The sequence below is a fragment of the Capra hircus genome, chromosome 7 (assembly GCF_001704415.2).
Source record: "Capra hircus breed San Clemente chromosome 7, ASM170441v1, whole genome shotgun sequence".
Lineage (NCBI taxonomy): Eukaryota > Metazoa > Chordata > Mammalia > Artiodactyla > Bovidae > Capra > Capra hircus.
In genome coordinates this window covers 27,354,625-27,367,133 of record NC_030814.1, presented here as the reverse complement: position 1 = coordinate 27,367,133, position 12,509 = coordinate 27,354,625, and the positions used below count along the sequence as shown (strand labels likewise).

Genomic DNA, 12,509 nt, shown 5'->3' with positions numbered 1-12,509 from the left:
AGGAACTAGCAACCCACTCCAGTATTCTTGCCTGGGAAATCCCAGGGACAGAGGAGCCTGACACGCTACAGTCCACGGGGTCTCAAAGAGCCAGACATGACTGAGCACGCACACGTGCACAGGATTCTATACCAAACTTTTTGTCTCAGGTAGACTCTCTCTGGGTGTCTCTTCAGCTCATTTGTCTTTAGCGGCCAGTGATATGACAGTGACTGCTATCTCTGTACATGTAGTCCAGTAATCAATCTCCCCTGAGCTCTATATTTATAAGCTTATATATTATAAGCATTTACCTACTCAGCATCTGTCTCTATTTGGGTATCGTGTGGTCACTTCAGGCTGACTCATTATAACTGAAACAGAATCCTTTATGCATAGTACTCAACTTGCCCCTTCTGTGTCACTGTCTTCACAACAGCCAAAATCACAAGACTCCAGAATCTGAGAGCATTGTAATGAGAGAACAAATAAGATCCCAAACTATTACATGTATACACAGATACATACATACCCCTGTTCAAAGAGTAGCATTATATAGATTTGCATGTTTTTGACATTAAGTAGATAGAACCATATTGTGTATTATATTGTGCCTTGCTTTTTTGCTCAACATCTCATGTTTGAGATTCATGCGTGTGTGTATGCCGTTGTGTGAAAAATCTATAATTTACTTGCCCATTTTTTCTGTAGAGAGACATTTGGGTAGTTTTCAGTTTTTCACTATTATAAACAATGCACATTTGTTTACTATCTCCTGACACACATATGCAAATATTTGCCAGAGTATGTAACTAGAAGCAGAATTCCTGGTTATAAGTACATAAATCTTCATATACCTGGACAGTTATTGCCAAATTGTTATCTAAAGTGGTTTCAAATATTTACACTCCAGCCAGTAGTAATTCATCTTGCCATTTCATGTTCTCTGTGATCTTTGCTATTGTTGGACATTTTTGTTTTTGCTAATCTGGTGTAAAATACTTTATCCTGTTTTTTATTTGCTTGGTTGAAACTTCCTTGGTTTCTAATGAAGCTGAGATAATTATCATATGCTTATTTGGCCCCACTGTTCCCTCTTCTTGGAAGTTTCTGTAGTCTTTGGCATATACTTTTAAATTATGTTGGGTTTTTTTTAATTGTTTGTACCTTTGGATAATAATCCTTTGTTAATAGCGTATGTTGCAGTATTTCCTCTCAATTTGTGATTTCTTCCATCTCTTTAAGATGTTTGTACTTATTTCTTATGCCTCTAATGTAACTGAATTTATCTATCTTTATCTTCATGGTTTCACTTTCTGCCTTAAAAAAAAGAACATCTCTATTCTAAGATCCTAAACATATTTTGCTTTATTTTCTTCTAAATGCTTTAAAGTTTTGCCTTTTCTCATTTAATTGTTTAATTCACCTGGAATTGAATTGTATGTGTATCGTGTATAGTTTGTTCTTCTTGTTTAGTCAGTAAGTCATGTCTGACTGTTTTGCAACACCATGACTATAGGCCACCAAGCTCTTCTGTCCATGGGATTTCTCAGGCAAGAATACTGAAGTGGGTCGCCATTTCCTTCTCCAGTTAACCCACATACAAATTGACTTTTGGTTTTTGACTTTAGAACCGTTGTTCACGTCATAGTCAAAGGAGAATAATTTGTCAAGTGTCATAATGCCGTTAATCATTATACATCTTCCTGAACCTCACAGTCTGCTCAGATTGGCTCGTTGACATTTTTTCAGAAATATTGTTTTCAGAGTATGTTATAAAATGCAAGTAGTTCACTCTAAACAATACTGATGGTTCTCATTTGATAAGAAAAGACTGATATTACAGCCATGCTGATATCAGTGTTAAACCTGACTGAGAAAATTTCTTTACAAAATGAGCCAATAACTAGAAATATCATTTTAAAAGTTGTTGGTAATCCAACTCCGAGAAATTTAAAAGAGAAAGTCAATTATTCATTCTAACATTTTAGGGAAGCTTTCCCAGGATGAATAATTCTTGTGCCAGTCTAACTTTTGATCTACACTATTAATTAGATGGTGGTAATGCAGTTTGATTCAAGCTCTAGTGTGTGTGTGTTTGTGTGTATTTTAATGCAGTGTGAAATCAAGTCATAAAACATAGAACTCTCTGCAACTATATTATTGAGGCTATGCTGCTGCTGCAGCTAAGTCACTTTAGTCATGTCCAACTCTGTGCAACACCATAGATGGTAGCCCACCAGGCTCCCCCATCCCTGGGATTCTCCAGGCAAGAACACTGGAGTGGGTTGCCATTTCCTTCTCCAATGCATCAAAGTGAAAAGTGAAAATGAAGTCACTCAGTTGTGTCCGACTCTTAGTGACCCCATGGACTGCAGCCTACCAGGCTCCTCCATCCATGGGATTTTCCAGGCAAAAGTACTGGAGTAGGTTGACATTGCCTTCTCCATATTGAGGCTATAGCCATTTTTTAATAAGGCTGTCATGTTCTGGAGAAGCTTCATTTATTCACTTTATTTGAAAAGTCCTTATACTTTAGCCTTTGTGCAATGATGATTTCTCATTCTGTCATTAACCTTTCCTTTTTAATTCATAGTTTTCATTTATTCCACAGGTATTTATTGAGAGCTTGTATTTTGCAAAGTAGTCTATTTGAGCATAACTATCTCTGAATTTAGGGACTAAAGGAACTCCAGGATCTTTTATATTAACCCTAACTTCTACAATTTAAATTAAGACACTGACATCCAGAAGTGTGCCATCACTTGCCAAAACCTTAATGTGATAAAGCGTAAATAAAGATCTCCCAACCTGGATTCAGAATTCTTCCTGTTGAACCATGTTGCCCATAAAAACTAAAAATATACTTGAATCCTAAGTCTTAATATAATGTTTATAACACTCCTAAAGGAATTTTGTGAACAAAATATATTACAATCCTTGCCTTAAAGCTACTTATAAAATGTTGAGGATGAAAAACATATTTGAAAATAAATGGAGAAGGTAAAAAGTTTAACTGAAAGCTTCCTGAGGGGCAGATTATGTGTCAGTTCAGTTTAGTTCAGTTCAGTCACTCAGTCGTGTCCGACTCTTTGCGACCCCATGAATAGCAGCACGCCAGGCCTCCCTGTCCATCACCAACTCCCGGAGTTCACTCAGGTTCACGTCCATCGAGTCAGTGATGCCATCCAGCCATCTCATCCTCTGTCGTCCCCTTCTCTTCCTGCCCCCAATCCTTCCCAACATCAAAGTATTTTCCAATGAGTCAACTCTTTGCATGAGGTGGCCAAAGTACTGGAGCTTCAGCTTCAGCATCATTCCTTCCAAAGAAATCCCAGGGCTGATCTCCTTCAAAATGGACTGGTTGGATCTCCTTGCAGTCCAAGGGACTCTCAAGAGTCTTCTCCAACACCACAGTTCAAAAGCATCAATTCTTTGGCGCTCAGCTTTCTTCACAGTCCAACTCTCTCACCCATACATGACTACTGGAAAAACCATAGCCTTGACTAGATGGACCTTAGTCAGCAAAGTAATGTCTCTGCTTTTGAATATGCTGTCTAGGTTGGTCATAACTTTTCTTGCAAGGAATAAGCATCTCCAATCAAATTTGATATATTTCCCTAACACAGTGAGCTGATCATAGTACATATTTAAGTATTGATTAAATGAAAAACTATGTATTGAAATATTGGATGCAGATATTAGGTACTTTAAACTAACCTCAATTTGGAAAGTAAAAGCAAAAAAAAGAAGTCTTCATGGAAGATTTAGAACTTAAAGTGGGCCATAACTAATGGTTGCAATTTAATTAGAAATAGAGGAACTCACATTTTAAAAATACTTGTTTAGCTCACTTTCTATTAAGACTTTAGATACAGGTTCTCTGAGTTATTTGCTTTCAGACTTCACCTCTTAGCATGAGTGCTTGGAATAAGCATGTTCATGAAAAAATAACATGATAAATATGCTAAGATATGGGTATAAGGATTTTAATTGTTGTATTATTTATAAGAGCATTAAGAAATAGAACCAACCCAAACAGTCATCAGTGGATTAATTGTTAGTACAAACAATTTAAGATTAATGGTGAGTATAGTGGAGGTGATGGAATTCCAGCTGAGCTATTCAAATCTTAAAAGATGATGCTGTTGATGTGCTGCACTTAATATGCCAGCAAATATGGAAAACTCAGCAGTGGCCACACAACTGGAAAAGGTCAGTCCCAAGGAAAGGCATTGCCAAAGAATGCTCAAACTACCACACAATTGCGCTCATCTCACACCCTAGCAAAGTAAAGCTCAAAATTCTCCAAATGAGGCTCCAACAGTATGTGAACCAAGAACTTCCAGATGTTCAAGCTGGTTTTAGAAAAGGCAGAGGAACCAGAGATCAAATTGGATCCATTGGGTCATCGAAAAAGCAAGAGGGTTCCAGAAAAACATCTACTTCTGCTTCATTGAGTACACCAAAGCCTTTGACTGTGTGGATCACAACAAACTGTGGAACATTCTTAAAGAGATGGGAATACCAGACCACCTCACCTGCCTCCTGAGAAACCTGTATGCAGGTCAAGAAGTAATAGTTAGAACCGGGCATGGAACAATGGACTGGTTCCAAATTGGGAAAGGAGTACGTCAAGGCTGTATATTGTCACCGTGCTTATTTAACTTATATACAGAGTACATCATGCAGAATGCCTGGCTGAATGAAGCAGAAGCTGGAATCAAGATTGCCGGGAGAAATACCAATAACCTCAGATATGCAGATGATACCACCCTTATGGCAGAAAGTGAAGAAGAACTAAAGAGCCTCTTGATGAATGTGAAAGAGGAGAGTGAAAATGTTGACTTAAAACTCAGCATTCAGAAAACTAAGATCATGGCATCCTGTCCCATCACTTCATGGCAAATAGATGGGGAAACAATGGAAACAGTGAGAGACTTTATTTTCTTGGGCTCTAAAATCACTGCAGATGGTGATTGCAGGCACAAAATTAAAAGGTGCTTGCTCCTTGGAAGAAAAGATATGACAAGCCCAGACAGCATATTAAAAAGCAGAGACATTACTTTGTCAACAAAGGTCCATATAGTCAAAGCTATGGTTTTTCCAGTATTCATGTATAGATGTGAAAGTTAGACCGTGAAGAAGTCTGAATGCCAAACAACTGATGTTTTTGAGCTGTGGTGTTGGAGAAGACTCTTGAGAGTCCCTTGGACTGCAAGGAGATCCAACAAGTCAATCCTAAAGGAAATCAGTCCTAAATATTCATTGGAAGGACTGATGCTGAAGCTCCAGTCTCTTGGCCATCTGTTGAGAAAGCTAACTCATTAGAAAAGACCCTGATGCTGGGAAAGATTGAAGGCAGGTGGAGAAGCAGATGACAGAGGACAAGATGGCTGGATGGCAGCACTGACTCAATGGACATGAGGGTCCAGGAGATGGTGAAAGACAGGGAAATATGTGCTGCAGTCCAGAAGCTGCAAAGAGCCAGACATGACCGAGCAACTCAACAGCAACAACAGCAGCAATAGATCTATATTTTTCAACATGGCAGAAATACTGATAATATATTTTAGAGTAAAAACATTAAGCTGCAAAATTATATATGATCTCATATTTGTAAAGAAAAACATGAAAACACAAATAATGCAAAGCAGGATGGTGAACATTTTCATTTTCTTTTTCATGCTTTTCAGAATTTTTATAAAGTCTTTCAATAAACATGTGTTACTTATAAAAATGTTTAAACTTTTTATCTGGGTGTGGGAGAGTTCTAAATTTATTGTCTTCACTTACCACAAATATGAAATCTGTAGAACAGTGATCTCCATTCATGGAACAGCTTTCACTAAGCACCTACTATGTACTAGACACTAAGAACAGAAGTGTCAAAATCTATTTCCTGGGCTCCTCATGGCTAGAAAGAGATGGACATCTGAAATGGAGAAACAGGGATCAATTCCCTTCAAACTTGTCACTTCAGAGTGGTCCCTTTGTCCTATATTGCTTTTTTTTTTTTAAACTAAATTGATGGCTGTCTGTGTTGTGCTTGTACAGTGTCTAGACTATGAATAAAATTACAGAAGTTTTTCCATGTATGACTTTTTAATTAAAATAATTCAACTCTCTCTTTTGCTAGAAGAAAAAGTAATTCTAAGACGTTTAGAGCTAGACAAAAATGTGTAATGTGTTTTGAGTTGACATTGAGAACTTATACATGTAATAATTATGCTTTTGTTCTGTACTGTATAATTTTCTCCTTCTATAGAATATATTTTCAGAAATTTAATTACATGTTAAAGTAATTATGTCAGTATTTGTTGTTAATTTTAATACTGATTCTCCCAGAGGGTAGTACTTGTCATCTTGAGAATGCACTAATGCCTAGCACTTCAGCATTCCTGTGAGGGTTAGGTTGTCCAAACTTGGCTTGCTCAGGATAAGACAGAGCTGTCCCAGGTCTAATGGCAGCCAGCCATGATAAATTGTATGCAGTCATGAGGCCAAGGAGGACCCTGTAGAGGATTCAGCTTTAGCAATCTGTACAACTAAGTATGAGTACAGGCTTTTGGAAATACTCATCTAAACATACTCAACATTTGGGGATTTTTAGTTGATTATTCTTTTAAATTAAAGAAGCTATTAGCAGGAGCACTGTTATAGTTTATTTTGTATCAAGGACTAAAAATAATGGTTTCCAAATGTTTTGTAGGAATTTATAACCATTTTCATTGATAATATCTCATTTAATCTTTAGACCACCTCTGAGGCAGGTAGTATTATCTCAGTTTTACAGGTGAGAGAACAGAGGTCCAGTTAGATTGACTTGCCTGAAGTCACCTAGCTAATAAGAAATAGACCTGAATTCCAACCTAAGAGTCCTGACTTCAAATCCTGTTCTTTTTTAGCTATACCAAACGTTGTGGTTGGAAATATGGGTATTTCTTTGCATATTACTGGGTTGATTCTGATAAGGTTCATACAAGGGCATAAATATACATTCCTAAGCTCTTCTTTTGATTAAGCTGTTACCTTCCAGTTCACCACTTTTAAGACTAATTATGAGTTAGTGATCATGCCTTTTACCCTAGGACTCAGAGACTATTTACGTAAATATAGAGGTTAGTCCATTGATATAGTAACTGCAGTACTGAAACTGAAGAAATTCACTCACTAAAGGAAGATATGTAGATTCAGTAAATGAATGTGGACCCACAGCATTTCATCAACAGCTGCTAATACAACAAGGCATTATATACACATGTACAATTGAATGACCCCTAAAAGAAATTTATGTGATCAGAACTTCCTGCTGTTGAGCTTCAAATGCATGTTCATAGTTAGAATTTAAAGGAGGTGAAGGAAAGTATAAATTGTTTTGAAATTATTAAAGAAATAGATTGAGAAACCTTCTGTATCTTGACATAAAAATACAGCATAGAGAATATCTTATTTCTTGACCTTAATTATGAATATTGTAGTAAGGCCTTTGAATTTTCATTAGCTCAGAAAAGAGGCAGATTAATTCCAAAGCAGTTAAAGAAATTAAATTCCTCTCATTTATCTTTATGTTAATGCAACAGTTTGGAACAGGGTTTAACTTTTATTTCACTTATGTGTCTCTTAAAATTTTCTTTTATTCTATATGTAGGTTTTCAAAATAAAATTATTTTGATTTTTTTTCTTTTTACTCTAGGCTTGATCCTCCACTACCTGAGATGCCGAAAAAGGATCATGGCTCAGCTGAAAACATGTCCTTAGAAACTCTAAGAAATAGTAGTCCAGGAGACCTCTTTGATGAGATTTAATTGTCTCAAAAAGTACTTTGATATTCACAAGACTATGTTTTCTATCCCATTCTTTAAACTGCAAAAACAAAATTTCAACTCAGCAGCGGCCCTTAGGGCACCTTACGAGTTAATTACATACACAGTGAGCTGAAACCATCGTGCAAAATGGATTACACATGTATATGAAAATATGATTTGATGACAGTGGTACATTATTCTAATATGTTTATTCAGCATGCCTGTAATTATATAAAATCTCAGACCTTTTTATTGCAAAGGTCACATGTACCTTATTCATTTCATACATGTTATATGTAATAGCTGTCTATCCTGTCTAGGAAGATTTTGAAAATAGGACAAATAGAATGTCTACAAATTCTTTTTCAAATAATCATATTCTAAACACTGATGTTTGAGTATTTTAATTTGTGAAATGATGTGCAAAATCTAGTTTAGTTTTTGCACAATCTGAAAACTTGGTGATAAAACTTTGATTGAAGATTTTGTATTCTCAATAAAATGTTATCTTGCGTAACTTTTTCCTTTATAGTATCAGGTCTTTATAGAGTGCATATTAATGTAAATGTAACATCGTTTTGTATCAAAGCATGTTTTTCAGAGATCTCAAGATCTCAGAACGATTGTACTGTTGGTCCCTCTGCCTAGAATGTTGATCTTTGTACATTTGGTTATTTTCACCTTTCAGATCTAGAATCAGATGTCTCCTACTCCAAGGTGCTTGCTCTGAAATATACTTTAAAAAAGATGTGCATATTCCCAGTCACTCTATCCCATTGGAATGTTTTTTTCACTCTCTGTATCACTTCGCTTCCCTGGTGGCTCAGAGGGTAGAGAATCCACCTGCAATGCGGGAGACTTGGGTTCAATCCCTGGGTTGGGAAGATTCCCTGGAGAAGGGAATGGCTACCCACCCCAGCATTCTGGCCTGGAGAATTCCAGAATATAGACTATAGACTATAGACTATTCCATGGACTATAGTCCATGGTTTGCAAAGAGTTGGACACGACTGAGCAACTTTCATTTTCTTTTTATGTATAACTGTCTGGAATTACTATTTTTTTTTCTTGCCTCTTATCTCTCTCCTCCTTCCTTCTATTTATCTGTCTTTCTCTCACTAACCTACCACTGTCCCTACCCCACAGTCCCCAGTCTGTCTGCCTATGGAAAGTAAGCCCCATCATAGCAGAGGCATGACCATCTGTTTTCTCTCTCCACTTGCCAGTACCTAGGACAGGGCTGGATTCCTAGTGGCTTAATAAGTGTTTACTGAAGAAATAAAAGCGTGTCCATCACAGTGTTGACACTCAGATGATCTAGTTACCTTAAGTTACTAGATCACTGTAAACACCAACTCATTAAAAGACTGAAATCTAGCTGGATGATTTGATACAAAGAAAAATTTTTTCAGAAAACATAACTACCTTCTCTGATTAATTAAAAATATACATATATATACACACAAGCTTGACTACAGAAAGATAATGAGAAAGAAATTATAGATAACTGTTTATATCAGAAATGGGATTGTCTTGAGAGTTCCGTGATGACCCAATGGCTTAGTCTCTGTGCTCCCAATGCAGGAGCTGAGGTCCAATCCCCAGTCAGGAAACTAGATCTCACATGTCACGACTAAGGGTTCGTATGCCACAACTAAAGATCCTGCATGCCACAACTAAGACCCAGCACAGCCAAATATATCAACCAATAAATAGAAATATTTTTTTAAAAGAAATAAGATTTTATTGTCCATGGAACCACAAAATATTTTAAATAGAAAATTTCCTGCATTTTCATTTCTATACTGGTTTCCATTTAAGAGGGAGATTTTTACTTAAGTGTACATATAAATGTGTGAAATATAAAATTCTACTCGGTCACATAAAAAATTCAATAATGAATTTGTGTAATCCAGGATTTACATTGGATCTTTCCAAGGGGATTTGGTACATAAAGTGCCAGAATCTCAAAATAATACTATCACATCTGAATAGACTACAAATAACTGACCAAAATTAGTATACATCAGTGTATGTGTATATATGTATATACATATGTGTATGTTTTATATATATGTATATGTATATTTTTTAAGAGAAAACAATTTTGGCTGTTAACTAGCAGTGAGAAGGGAACATATTTCCTAAGTTATGGTAACAATACAATCTATAGTTCATGGTATAATAGACTCTCGAACAACATGGGGTTGAACTATGCAGGTGCACTTATAAGGGGATTTTTTTCAATAGGAATACCAGACCACCTAACCTGCCTCTTGAGGAATCTGTATGCAGGTCAGGAAGCAACAGTTAGAACTGGACTTGGAACAATAGACTGGTTCCAAATAGGAAAAGGAGTACGTCAAGGCTGTATATTGTCACACTGCTTATTTAACTTCTGTGCAGAGTACATCATGAGAAACGCTGGACTGGAAGAAGCACAAGCTGGAATCAAGATTGCTGGGAGAAATATCAATAACCTCAAATATGCAGATGACACCACCCTTATGGCAGAAAGTGAAGAGGAGCTAAAAAGCCTCTTGATGAAAGTGAAAGAGGAGAGTGAAAAGGTTAGCTTAAAGTTCAACATTCAGAAAACAAAGATCATGGCATCCGGTCCCATCACTTCATGGGAAATAGATGGGGAAACAGTGGAAACAGTGTCAGACTTTATTTTTTGGGGCTCCAAAATCACTGCAGATGGTGACTGCAGCCATGAAATTAAAAGACGTTTACTCCTTGGAAGAAAAGTTATGACCCACCTAGATAGCATATTCAAAAGCAGAGACATTACTTTGCCGACTAAAGTCTGTCTAGTCAAGGCTATGGTTTTTCCAGTGGTCATGTATGGATGTGAGAGTTGGATTGTGAAGAAGGCTGAGCACTGAAGAATTGATGCTTTTGAAGTGTGGTGTTGGAGAAGATTCTTGAGAGTTCTTTGGACTGCAAGGAGATCCAACCAGTCCATTCTGAAGGAGACCAGCCCTGGGATTTCTTTGGAAGGAATGATGCTAAAGCTGAAGCTCCAGTACTTTGGACACCTCCTGCAAAGAATTGACTCATTGGAAAAGACTCTGATGCTGGGAGAGATTGGGGACAGGAGGAGAAGGGGATGACAGAGGATGAGATGGCTGGATGGCATCACGGACTCGATGGACGTGAGTCTGAGTGAACTCCGGGAGATGATGATGAACAGGGAGGCCTGGTGTGCTGCGATTCATGGGGTCGCAAAGAGTCGGACACGACTGAGCGACTGAACTGAACTGACACAATCTGCATTTGGTTGAGTCTTCAGATGCAGAATGGCAGATTTGGAGGATCTGAAGATACTGAGGAACGACAGATACGAAGGGCTGACTATAAATTATACTCAGATTCTCGACTGTCTAGAGGGTTAGCACCCCTCTCCCCACATTGTTCAAGGTTCAGTTGTATTTCACTTTTTCAGGGTTGTGGATCTTTTTAACCATTGCTGTGTGTCAGATTGATTCAGCTGGTTAGAATAGAGCATAATAAGCCCATAATCATGGTTTCCTCTTTTCTGTTTATTGCTATTTTATAGTTCTTGTTCTCTGTAAACAGACATCTATAGGTTTGGTTAACAGGTCCAGATTCTGTAATTCCATGCTATGATTTTTTTCCCACATTTTTCCTTGTCTGTACTCTAAAATAGATTTTTGTAGAAGACACTGCAATGGAAGACAAAAGAATTGAGTTATAATGCAGCCTGGCTTTTTTTGATCTTGGTGCCCTCACTTCTAAAAACAAGGTGATTACATTTCTGAAGGGTGTTTTTTGGCTTAAGGTTTATAATTATTGGCCCTGGCATCAGATGGTATGGGTCAGACCTCATTAGGGAAGTTCATGGGAGAAAAAAATCCCATCTCAGGAAGAGATGTCTTTATTATGTGGTTTTTAAAAGGTCAGGAAACTACTTAAAACTTGTTCTTAGTGGCACATAATTCAAATTTATGAAATTCTAGGTTCCCATGTTTTAGAGCCAAGCAGCTCTTTATTGGGTAAGTTTGATTCAGCAATGTTTATAAAGGATTAGTTATGCACAAAATTCAGAACCGGGCCATGTGTGGAATTGAAGGATAAATCCATCATTTACCAGGTATTTGTTAAGCATTAGTGTTAACCTCCACTCTGGGCACTAGATGAGACAATGAATAATACTAGTGCTCTGTTGCTGTGATTTTATATCCTAGCAAGTGAAATTTGGGGTCTGGTCTCAAAAAGTGGAGTGTATGATATTGGGGCTTAAAACTACTATCCATAACATCAAGGAGTATTAGAATAAGTGACTTAAAGAGAAAAATTAAAAAATTAAAGTTTTAGATGAGAATCCATAGAAGATAAAAGATACAATTGGGAGATTAAGAGAAATTGGTAGGAGCTGGGGAGCGTGAGCTAAGGATATAGCTATCTTCCAGATCAGAGGAGAGTATAGAAGGTGCTGGGGCATCAGCTATGAGGTTAATTTCCAAGTTTACAATTGTGAATCCTCAGAATGAAGAAGACAGGTTAGAAGATATTCCAGGGGGACTGTTGGCCCATGGTGTTTAGGAGCAAGAATCTCAGTTATGTAATAAAGGTATGGCGAGCATTGAGCCCCGCAGGTCTAACTGGCGCTTCCTTGGGAAGGTATGGGCTGCCAGAAAACTTCAGGTCACAGAGACCTTGCTGGTCATCTGAGGATGGGAAAGGAAGGCAGGTCTG

At 37.4% G+C, this 12,509-nt stretch overlaps 1 protein-coding gene across 1 annotated transcript in view; it reads left to right on the top strand.

The window, feature by feature from the left end:
• The window catches only part of XRCC4 (X-ray repair cross complementing 4), a 287,574-nt gene extending 279,265 nt beyond the window's left edge, over positions 1-8,309 (top strand). The window contains exon 8 of the mRNA XM_005683394.3: positions 7,676-8,309. Coding sequence (XP_005683451.1) covers positions 7,676-7,787 — 112 coding nt within the window. The 3' untranslated portion in view covers positions 7,788-8,309. The remainder of the gene's footprint in view (positions 1-7,675) is intronic.